Source organism: Notolabrus celidotus, chromosome 15 (genome assembly GCF_009762535.1).
Source record: "Notolabrus celidotus isolate fNotCel1 chromosome 15, fNotCel1.pri, whole genome shotgun sequence".
Taxonomy (NCBI): domain Eukaryota; kingdom Metazoa; phylum Chordata; class Actinopteri; order Labriformes; family Labridae; genus Notolabrus; species Notolabrus celidotus.
In genome coordinates this window covers 5,040,000-5,052,248 of record NC_048286.1, presented here as the reverse complement: position 1 = coordinate 5,052,248, position 12,249 = coordinate 5,040,000, and the positions used below count along the sequence as shown (strand labels likewise).

The 12,249-nt window shown below is 41.7% G+C and overlaps 1 protein-coding gene and 1 non-coding gene across 4 annotated transcripts in view; one reads left to right on the top strand and one right to left on the bottom strand.

The window, feature by feature from the left end:
* The window catches only part of LOC117826771 (contactin-associated protein-like 4), a 275,455-nt gene that overhangs the window by 84,293 nt on the left and 178,913 nt on the right, over nucleotides 1-12,249 (bottom strand). For all 3 annotated transcript variants that reach the window (XM_034703096.1, XM_034703099.1, XM_034703098.1), the window contains 2 exons: nucleotides 10,743-10,890; nucleotides 4,724-4,930 (listed from right to left, as the gene is read on the bottom strand). In XM_034703096.1, the coding sequence (XP_034558987.1) occupies nucleotides 4,724-4,930; nucleotides 10,743-10,890 (355 nt within the window). The remainder of the gene's footprint in view (nucleotides 1-4,723; nucleotides 4,931-10,742; nucleotides 10,891-12,249) is intronic.
* On the top strand, nucleotides 9,333-9,415 carry trnal-uaa. Its single transcript has one exon. It is a non-coding gene; the product is annotated as a tRNA-Leu (tRNA).

Genomic DNA, 12,249 nt, shown 5'->3' with positions numbered 1-12,249 from the left:
TTTAGTCGTGGTGATGATGGCTATGACTGAGGAGGAGGATGATTCTCTACCTGAGCACCAAGGCCATATTTTAAACCCACGTTTGAGGTTTTGAAATAAAGAATGATTGTTTGTACTTGTAGTGGAGATAATGTTGATAACTCCGTCTGGACACTAGTTCGTGTAGTATTACCAGGTTCACACAGGGGTGTTGGCCAGAAAACCACTTAAAGGTGACATATCACGCTTTTTTCATCAATATATATTGGTCTAAGAGGTCCCCAAAACATGTCTTTAAAGTTTATGCTCAAAAAAACACTTTGAAATCAGATTTTGGCATGCCTGAAAATCCCTCTTCATCAGTCCTCCACAGAACACTCTGTTTTCCCTCTGACCACGCCCCCTCCTAGATGTGCCCTCGACTCTCCGGCACGTTGATCTAATGTTTACATGTTGGCTGAATATACACGGCTGCTCAGAGATCACGTTACTTCAACCCTCTGAATCTGATCCAGAATCTGATCCTGACGGAGAGGCGCCTGTAGCAGGACCTTCCTGAAGGATTGGTCACAGATTTAGTGTTTCTTGTTGTTTTATTTATCAGTATGTAGACGTGTGTCTTGATACACAGCTACGAACATGTAGCTATGTGGCTATGCTAACTAGCGCTAACACTTATCCATGATAAATAAAAATCATCCACTAGATCTTCAAATCTGCAGACGTGGGGAGTAAAACCGACCTCTACCAGAGAGGCAGCAGGACCTTTCTGAACGATTGGTCACAGATTTAGTGTTTCTTGTTGTTTTATTTGTCAGTGTGTCTTGGTACACAGCTACAGCTACAGCTATAGCTATAGCTATGAACATGTAGCTATGTGGCTATGCTAATAAGCGCTAGCACTTATCCATGACAAATAAAAATCATCCACTAGATCTTCAAATCTGCAGACGTGGGGAGTAAAACCGACCTTTGTGTTTATTAAGACAGCCTACAACTAGCATGCCTCCCTCCTAAGCTCCTTGTTAGCACACATTTGTGCAGGTAATGAAAAACGGGGGAGGGATTCAGTATTATTTTATACAGTCTATGGGCTGAACAAGCTCTGAGCTCTGACTCCGTTACAGACCGGATATTGTTGTTACGTAAAAAAAACACGGAAGTCTGAAACGGCTCGTTTCACACACATTTATAGAAAGGTGTAGAAATCAGAACAGGGGCAGAATGGATTTTTTTAATTCTTGGGGGGTTCGTAGACATGCCAGGGACACATATTTCAGGTAGAGAACCATTAAAAAGTCCATTTTGCATGATATGTCACCTTTAAGGCCAAGTGCTCGAGAGCACGAAAAACACAGAGAGTTGGAGGTTGGTTGATTTGGGTTTTACTTGGTTTGACTGTGTGGGTGTGTGGTTTTCTACAAAGAAAAAGGGACAACAAATATGTCTTAATTATGTAAAGCAATATGGCACACTTCTTTATACTATAGCTTAGCTTAGCAAGAGAGTCTGCAAATCTACGAAATGAACACATGGAGAACATCTACACTCTAAAAGGTGACTCAATAACAGTTTACGGTGCAACATCAAATTAAATCAACTCTCTTATTACAATTATCCTTTAGATTAATACTCACTCTTTCATTCACGCACATCCAGCTTCTTGTCACTTGTCTGTCACTGCACTAGCTCTCATCACCGCATGGCCTCACTCACTCACAGTCAAACACTAGCTGGGGAAGCCCCGCCCACATTGAAAGTGAAAGCATAACTTCAACAGAACTGAAACCAAACAGGATTTAACATAACTTTGGGGCCTTTTCTACAGTATTGTTGTAAATCTCTGATCTTTTTACCACACAAACTTCATCCAGCCTCCAAAACATCAGCATCTAACCTGAGAAAGCATGTGGAGGTCTGGAGCTAACACACTGCTTTGATTCCAGATGAACATTGTAAACTTGTCTGTGCTTGTTGTAACTTAGTTTATACTTCATGGTAGACTTTTTAGATATGAAATCATGTTTTCTAGATAAACAGAACGGAGCAGAATGTTCACCCATGCATTCTTGAGTGGCCTCATGCTTTGTGAAGATACGTTTTGAGATATTTTAAAAAGTACTTTGAATACTTAAGTATTTTTAAAAGCAAGTACTCCAGGACTTTAACTCCAGTCATAATCTGACTGAACAATTTTCACTTGTAATGGAGTAATATTTGACCAGGTGGATCTATACTTTGACTGAAGCAATGAAAGAGTGTACTTTGTCCACCACTGTCCATTTCTTACATCACGAGGTGGACATTTCTTTATAATTAGCTGTTTTTTTTGTATTTTTAAGTTATATTTTTGGGGCATTTTTGCCTTTATTAGATAGGAGAAAGCTGGAGAGAGACAGGGGATGTGGGGAGTAGAGAGTTGGGAAAAACATACAGAAGATGATAAGAGACCGGGGAGTTTAACCTTCGACCGCTGCGGCAAGGACTTTAGCCTTCAGCATTTTTTTATTGATTATTTAGTGAAGAAATAAACACAAAGCTTCACACTCTGTAAGACTTAAAGGTGACATATCATGCAAAATTGACTTTTTAATGGTTCTTTACCTGAAATATGTGTCCCTGGCATGTCTACAAACCCCCCGAGAATGAAAAAAATCCATTCTGCCCCTGTTCTGATTTCTACACCTTTCTGTAAATGTGTGTGAAACGAGCCGTTTCAGACTTCCGTGTTTTTGTTACGTAACAACAATATCCGGTCTGTCACGGAGTCAGAGCTTGGAGCTTGTTCAGCCCATAGACTGTATAAAATAATACTGAATCCCCCCTCCGTTTTTCATTACCTGCACAAATGTGTGCTAACAAGGAGCTTAGGAGGGAGGCATGCTAGTTGTAGGCTGTCTTAATAAACACAAAGGTCGGTTTTACTCCCCACGTCTGCAGATTTGAAGATCTAGTGGATGACTTTTATTTATCATGGATAAGTGCTAGCGCTAGTTAGCATAGCTACATAGCTACATGTCGTAGCTGTAGCTGTGTACCAAGACACACGTCGACATACTGACAAATAAAACAACAAGAAACACAGAATCTGTGACCAATCCTTCAGAAAGGTCCTGCTGCCTTTCTGGTAGAGGTAGGTTTTACTCCCCACGTCTGCAGATTTGAAGATCTAGTGGATGATATTTATTTATAATGGATAAGTGCTAGCCCCAGTTAGCATAGCCACATAGCTACATGTTCGTTGCTGTGTACCAAGACACACGTCTACATACTGATAAATAAAACAACAAGAAACACTAAATCTGTGACCAATCCTTCAGAAAGGTCCTGCTACAGGCGCCTCTCCGTCAGGATCAGATTCTGGATCAGATTCAGAGGGTTGAAGTAACGTGATCTCTGAGCAGCCGTGTATATTCAGCCAACATGTAAACATTAGATCAACGTGCTGGACAGCCGAGGCACATCCACTTCCTGAGGGGGCGTGGTCAGAGGGAAAACAGAGTGTTCTGAGGAGGACTGAAGAAGAGGACTTTTCAGGCATGCCAAAATCTGATTTCAAAGTGTTTTTTTGAGCATAAACTTTAAAGACATGTTTTGGGGACCTCTTAGACCAATATATATTGATGAAAAAAGTATGATATGTCACCTTTAAAAAGTACTTTGAATACTTCAGTATTTTTAAAAGCAAGTACTCCAGGACTTTAACTCCAGTCATAATCTGACTGAACAGCTTTCACTTGTAATGGAGTAATATTTGACCAGGTGGATCTATACTTTGACTGAAGCAATGAAAGAGTGTACTTTGTCCACCACTGTCCATTTCTTACATCACGAGGTGGACATTTCTTTATAATTAGCTGTTTTTTTTGTATTTTTAAGTTATATTTTTGGGGCATTTTTGCCTTTATTAGATAGGAGAAAGCTGGAGAGAGACAGGGGATGTGGGGAGTAGAGAGTTGGGAAAAACATACAGAAGATGATAAGAGACCGGGGAGTTTAACCTTCGACCGCTGCGGCAAGGACTTTAGCCTTTAGCATTTTTTTATTGATTATTTAGTGAAGAAATAAACACAAAGCTTCACACTCTGTAAGACTTAAAATACAATAATAAGATGATGTTTCTCACAAATCCAAGACTATTAAGAGGCACTGATCCCTTTTTCAAGGCATTAAAGGCTTTTATGCCTTTAATGGATAGGACAGCTGAAGAGGGACAGAAAATGGGGGCAATACAGAGTTAGGGAGGACATGCGGTAAATGGTCGAGGCTGGATCGAACCTACGACTTCTGCGACGAAGGCTATAGTCTCTGTTTACGGGGCGTGCGCTTAGACCTGTTTTAACCAATCCAAAGAGGCCCACTAGATTGTCTGACAAGGTTACAGCCTCTTGGAGCGACAGCCTACATATCAGCTTCCTGTGTCATCACTGCTTCTGGCAAAAAACATCATTTTGGCTGCACGTGTATGCAGATTTTTACGTGTAAAGCCACAACGTCATCAGGTGAATGCCATGGGTCCTGGGATCGCATCACGGCGGCTTGTATTCAGCCTGCTTTTGCTCTCCTCATTCACTGTTTTTCTCCATAAATCCAAACGCCGCTGAGACATGATTGGTCAACAAAACAATCACAATCCAGTTCAGCGTCTTTAGATTCTACATTTTTCTTTGCAGAATCATCTTTTCGTTTCTTCCCCTCATGTTTTGAGCCTCATAGTTTCAGTGTGTCTGTATCTGTGTTGTACCTTTTCTGAGCAGCAGCAGCAGCTTCCCTCTCTCCAGCTCCAGACTGAGACCGAGTCCTCCCTCTCCCTCCACGTGCAGCAGCGTCCCAGAATTCCTCAGGGTTTTAAACTGCAGAGAGAGGACATCTCTGGACGTCTGCCTCGGCCCGGGACTCGACCTGAACACCAGACTGCTGCTGATGCCGTCCAGACTCAGGACATCAGAGGCTGAAAGAGACAAAACAGAGACAGGGAAGTCAATTCACCATTACCTGAACCAAACAAAAGATAATCAACAACAAACGGGTTCTTGTGGAACACGTGACGGTCTGTGTGGCTTCTCCTCTGTTCTCCCTGTAGGTTCTCCGGCGTGTGGAGTACCTGGCCGGTCTCCCAGGTGTATTTATGATCCGGCTGTCAACCTGCTCCCTCTTTCATCCACTTCACGGCTCTCCACGTAGCACCATGGTTATGTTTTGTTGGCTTTGGCTGTCTTTGCTGTTTATTTTCACGGATTTTCATAATCGCTGACATCGATAATTAACTTTTTAAGCTTGTATCTGCCAGGACCAATATCATGCCAATAATATTCTGCACCCCTGATAGCTAAATTCTACCTGAGGTGATAAATCAAAGGAGTATGCATGATCATTTTGTGAATATCAGACTGCCACAGGAAGCAACATGTGGAGTTGCTGCCTGTTACAGATTAAGTGTCACAGTCTGTCATCGCTGCACAGGCAACATCTGAATCTGTATTCAGCTCATCACCTTTCATCAGCATCACCTCAGCTCTTCCTGATTGCTGAGGATTTGGGCCGAGGTGAGCTGAGGGGAGCTGAGGTGAGGCTAACAGTGTGGGATGTACAAAAGCGGACTGCAAAAACTGAACTGTTCAAGAGGAGGAAAGAGCCGCAGCTGAGTTCAGCATCAATTTCCTTTTCAGCCGTACGAATAAATCCTCTGGCTGAGCGTTTTTTAATGAACTTGGCGAGTCTTTGACTCACAAACGCCAGGACTCACACACAATCGCACAACCACTTGGCTTGCAGTAATGCTCTTATTGGATTGTACAGTATATTTCCTGCTGATTACAGAGCAGCACGATGAAGCTCCAGAGCGCAGAGAGAGTCATCCTCTGGGTGTAGAGATCTATACAGCATGCGCCGGCTCAATGAACTAATGGAGTCCCAGATTATTATGTTTTATCCGAGTACAAATATCTCTTTAAATATCCAAAGAACAGATTAGAGCGGTGTACGTCTCATAACTTGGACACAAACATGGTGCTGTGCAGCTCATAACACGTTGAATAACCCTGCAGCCTGATGTGTTTCAGGGGAACTTTATGAGGCAGATGCTTCCACTGGATGAGACTTCATTTCATGATGAGTTCAGCAGAAGACAAGTTCTCCACCTCACAGTTTAGAAGTTTCAAGTCTGTGAAGATGCAGCATGAACCACCTTGAGACAGTGGAGACAAACTTTACTAAACATTTCATGCACCATTTCTGCACTAAGGTGAGATCATGAACTCGTTAGCAGTGTTGCCTTGTCAGTACCCTTCATATTTGACCGACCAGCATTGATCTTAATTTCATAAACGATGCTGATGACAGTAAGGAAAGCAAACCCCAGCAGCACATATGAGTGCCACCAATACAACAAGCTGCACAGATAATTACATTCAACCACAGGCCATCACTAGGCTGCATGGTGGTGCAGTAACACTGTTGCCTCACAGCCAGAAGGTTCCTGGTTCAAGTCCCTGATCCAGCAGGTGTCTTTCTGTGTGGAGTTGGCATGTTCTCCCTGTGCATGCTTGAGTTCTCTCTGGGTACTCCAGTTTCCTCCAACAGTCCAGAAACATGCTCTGCATGGGTCCCTCCTCTGTTTTCCCCATCGTTACATCCTCTGGGTTTTACTGTGCGTGATGCAAGTCAAATAAGAAGCCAAGAGAACCATACCATATAATGATGTGTTCCTACTTTATATGCTTTCAAAGGGAGATTAAATGATCGAAACTAACAACCAATGTCACACCACTGATGAGACTTTTATGTAAGATATCCGTCTACATGTTAGATAAAATAATACTTTTTAAAATAGTGTTTTTAATGAGGCATTCTGTGGATGTTTGCACTGGTGGGTTTGACACGTTTGACAGCAGTGCAGCTTGTCGTCAGTACCCGACATTGCTCCATCCTGGTGCTTCTCTTTTGATTCAACAAGAGGAGCCAAGATGGGAAGAAAGAATGCAAGTGGAGGACCCGAGGAGACATGTAGATGAATCCAGAAGAAGTCCTTCCTCCCATATTACCACTTCGTCTTCAAAATGTTTGCAGAGTTATTTAAAAAAGCTTTGTCACAACAGTTGAAACCCTCCAGCCTCCAGGACTCAGTCACATCTCCTCACTCTAACCAGACTGAGTGTGAATACCTGTGAATGTTTCTTCCTGTGTGAAATCTAACGCCACGATGTTTCTAATGATGAACTGACACCCACTCTGCAGTAAACTGTCTGATACTAACAGCTTGATTTAAGCTCTCTTGAGTATTTATCTCTTACATTTGTTTTTCTCTGGGGGACTCTGCTGTGTGCACGCTACATTAATTTAAAACAAGAAGAGGAAAAAACTCACAGCTGAAACATTTGGCTCGGATGTTTCTGCTGTTCCCTTAGATAACCTTTCCAAAACACAACAGGCCATTTATCAACATCTATCTGTGTTTTCATAATCCATCTTCTCCCACAGGAAGCTCCCACAAACAGATTTTAAAGGACACAGAAAGGCTTCATCATCAGTCATGTTTCTACCTGATCAACATATAAAGTGAATTATTGCGGCAAGGTAGAAGGGTTCGGTTTCTCCCTGTACACAGGTCTCATTTTGAGTTTTAAGTGTTTGGTGTTGCCTTTATGTCTTAACGTTTCTCAAAGATACTTTACAGAACCATGGTTAGTCATGTTACGAGCAGTTAAACCTCATGTGCACACAGAAGTGCATCAAGGGGCTTGGATGAAGTCTGATTGGCCAGTGTTATCTGAAGACTCTTTCCAAACAGAGCCGGTCTAGACCGTACTCTGTGTTCTATTATTAACAAAGACCCAACATCAAGACAGGATAAGATCCAGTCCAATCTTACAGACAGGACTCAGTCTGATCTCATCTTAATCCACCATGAGCAGAGCACTTTGCAGCATTTAGCAAGTTACAGTGGCAAGGACAAACTTCCTTTAACAGACAGAAACCTCCAGCAGGACCAGACTCATGTTAGACACACATCTGCTGAGACCGTGTTGGAGAGAGGGATAGAGGGAGATGAAGAGAGAGAGAGAGATGATAGTGGTGAGACGGATAGTAGTAGTTGTTGCAGCTGGAGTCTGGCACGTCTGCATGCATTTTGAGAAACACCCCCTATCTCTCCAGAGCCAGAAACATCATCAAAGACTACAAGGACTACCACATACATGAACACTTATCTCCTCACTTCACTCCCTGCATGGAGAGTCATATCACACGCTCGCAACACTATCACCACATCCCACGACAATAATGAACCAGAACTCTATGATAACATGCCTCTGCAGTAGATTGACTACTTCACCTTGTTATTTGGTATATATAGCTGTGTTAAATACTTGATTCTGATTGGTCCAAACCCCATAGCAAAGCTAATCAGTTCTCAACAACAAAAGCGACACCAGGGTTAACGTGATCATACGCGTCACATCGAACCAATCTGGCGAAAGGAGTTCTGCACTCTTCACCTCTGCCTGTTGACACTGTGGCAAAAACGTTAGCCACGATTAGCATTCTACAGGTGAACGTTGGGTCATCTCTAACTTCTACTAAGTAACTTCAACAATGATCAATCAATCAATCTTTATTTATAAAGCGCCAAATCACAACAAACGTTATCTGAAGACTCTTTCCAAACAGAGCAGGTCTAGACCGTACTCTGTGTTCTATTATTAACAAAGACCCAACATCAAGACAGGATAAGATCCAGTCCAGTCTTACAGACAGGACTCAGTCTGATCTCATCTTAATCCACCATGAGCAGAGCACTTTGCAGCATTTAGCAAGTTACAGTGGCAAGGACAAACTTCCTTTAACAGGCAGAAACCTCCAGCAGGACCAGACTCATGTTAGACACACATCTGCTGAGACCGTGTTGGAGAGAGGGATAGAGGGAGATGAAGAGAGAGAGAGAGATGATAGTGGTGAGACGGATAGTAGTAGTTGTTGCAGCTGGAGTCTGGCACGTCTCCAGCAGAGATCCAGAAGAACCTACGAGACAAGGGAGCTCAGGGACTCCAGAAAGGTCTATGGTTAGTAACTTTAATGGGACAAGGAGAGTTAAAGGAAGTGTCAGGCAGAGAGAGGAGAGAGAGAGGGGGTCCTGGTGTGTCAAGTAAATAATAAAAAGTTCAGTGTAACCCTGCTCTTTATCTAAAGTGTCTTGAGATAATGTGTTAAGATTTGGCCATAATAATAAAACTTGATTGGTTGATTGACTGAGAGGACCTTTGTTGAGCTGCTTTCCTACAGTAGATATTTATCCCAGCATGCAGTTTGAATCAACCACAGTGCCTTCAAACTGTCTTTTTCTTCGACAGATCATCACCAGGATGGCCGAGTGGTTAAGGCGTTGGACTTAAGATCCAATGGGCAAAAGCCCTCGTGGGTTCGAACCCCACTCCTGGTAGACTGACTTACCAAGGCAACTACTTTGGTTGGTGAATGATGATCAGAGGAAATGTTGCTCATCTTTGACAAACATCTGCTGAGACTGAGTTGGAGAGTGGGATTGAAGAGAGAACGGAATTATGCATACCAGACAAGGGAGCTCAAACTCCAGGAAGGTTTATCCTTCATCTTTTACATAGATGCATGTTCCTTCGACTGAGTGGCACCTGGGTATGCAGGTTAGCTGTGCATGGAGAATCCTGTTTATGGTTTGTATCCAGCTGTTGAGAACTTCAGTCCTTCCTCCAAACAGGCAGCAAGTAATTTAATCTTTAGGGTGTCACCTGAGGCGCCCGACTTAACTGTTAAGATTGTCATGATCAGATCATGCGAGGAGGATACAGGCCAAAATGCGTGGTTCACTCACAGTAAAATTGTTGTGCAGCAGTCCATCTAATATTTTCTAACCAGCTCACTTTGCTGTGTTATGACAGGCTGTCAGAAGATTTTGAGACATGTGAGTGTCTGTTTTCTTCTGTCGTTACTTTATTTTTTGACATTTGAGTCCTCAAAGAGTTAAGCTTCAAAGATTTAGAAAAACAGAAATTCAATATGCATGAAGGTTTGGTTGTTGGGATGATTTGATCAGTGGAGAAAGAGATCCTGAAGAAAGCCTGGTAGGATATGTATTTCTGTCCACACATTCTTCTTTGTCATCTCTGCATTTCAGTCCTAAATATAAGAGGACTATAAGAGGACTTCACTTGTATTTCAGGTTAGAAAGACGGTCTTATATTTGGGTTAATATGATGCTCTAAAAATTACAGGAAGGAAGATTTGTTGGGAAAACCACAGTGTGAGGTTGTGCTGAAGTCAAAGCATATGCTGCCTTGAACGTGTTGTGTAAACTGAGAAACACAAATAAAGGGAACTGTTATACGTCAGTGAGATACTTGTTGTTTTGACTGTGAATACGAGACGTGATACTGTAAATAAACTGTGAAAAATAAAAACTATTCCAGGAAGAGAAAGCCAGGGAGCGTTTGTTGCTGTGAGCATCAGTGGGTAAAGCACAGAAAATGAAAGTGCTGTGGTTTGTAATGAGTGTTTCTTTTGTTCTGAAACAAATTAAACACGTTTCATATTGATCGGTGAGCTCTAGTTACTCAGCTGTACTCATTTGCATTTATAATCCTGAACGCAAACTCAATTTCCCTAGAGGACAGTAAACAAACTCAGCACTCAGCGCTGGTTTTATCTAAATGAGCTCATTTAGATAAACCAGTACCGCCATTGTTCAGCTTGATGACACCTCTAGAGAGTTCGGTAACATCAATAAGACTCACTGTAAGGACATCCATAGGCCTCCAGCCGCAGTCCGATCCTCCCGCTGGGGTTCCAGTCCAGAGGGATGAGGCGGAGGAAGCGAGCAATCACTGGCTGCTGCAGTTTGTATTGAACCACGCTGTCTGCATTACTGTTACCTGGAAAAGACTGAAAACACACAAACACACAAGGATGAGTTGTTGTATTATAAACATTATGGAGAAGTGTTTATATAATGTCTCACCTTACAGCTGTGTAGCAAGGTCTCTGAAAGTAAAAATTTGAGCCACAGCTTGGAGGACCATAGTTTGGAAATGACAGAATTGTTTGGAAAAAAATGGAAATATAGTCTTTTGTCATCTGGTGAAGAAGTTTAAAGCTGGGGTTGGTAATCAGATTAAGATACACTTTTTGTTAAACTGGTTAAAATGATCTTTATGTCCTGATGGCAATCAATACATAATGTGTTCTTAAAAAAGAGCGAAGAAAAACTGCTATCTACAGCCGGAGTAAACCTGGGAAAACACCAATTATATTGTGTATTACATTTAAATAAAAGCTTAGTGTTCAATTAGTTAAATAACCTTAAATATAATGAAATTATGAAACAATTGTAAGCCTAAGGGGAAAAAAAGATAGAAACTGATAATGATGTATCACTAAATGTCTTTACTCAGATGCAAAGCATGCTGGGTCTTATGAACAGATGGAATATGAAATCATCTCATTAACCTGCTTCGAAGCTCAAATGTTGGTTCTGCTGAGTTTGGACAGTGAACAGAAAATAATCATCTCCCTTTTCGTTACTCTGGTCTGAACGCCTGATAAACCGCGTTCTTCTTCTTCTTCTCTTTCTCTCTCCATCTCTCCAATCTGGCAATCTATCCTAATTACAACCCTCCCTTGAAGTTGACATGCAGGTTAACTGGCTCTCCCACTGATGAATAAAAGCTTAGACACGTAATTAACATATTAATTCCTCTCGAATCATGAGAGAGTGGAGCTGGGTCTCCACGTGTGACGATGGCACACTCTTCATTTGACTGAAACGTTAAACTTTGTTCAATGAGGACCTTGTGGACTCATTTTTTGTGGTTTTGTTTCTTATATTTTGATGAGCTGCCTGTGAATATTTAGGCATTTTAAAAAGCAGCCTCAAAATAAAATACAGCTCTTCTTCAGTGCAGCTTTTTTTGCCACACTGGTTTCAGAAATCTTTTGACTCAGTCAAAAGAAAAAGTTTTAATTAAACTCCAGGGAGCAGAAAATATTTTTTATTTCCTCTCAGAACCATTACAAATAAAACAAGATACAAAAATAATTGATGGGACTGCTTTCTGAACTGCTACAGCTTGTGTTTTCTTTTATTCAGGCAAACAAGTTCAAGCTGATTTGTGCACATCACGCTGTTTGTGATATCAGTCACTTGATGAAGCTCTCTCCATCCAATATTTCCAATATTACAAAGTCCTGCTTCATAACTATTTCCACAGTAATGGATGTGTAACGATAATTGTTTAGTGCATG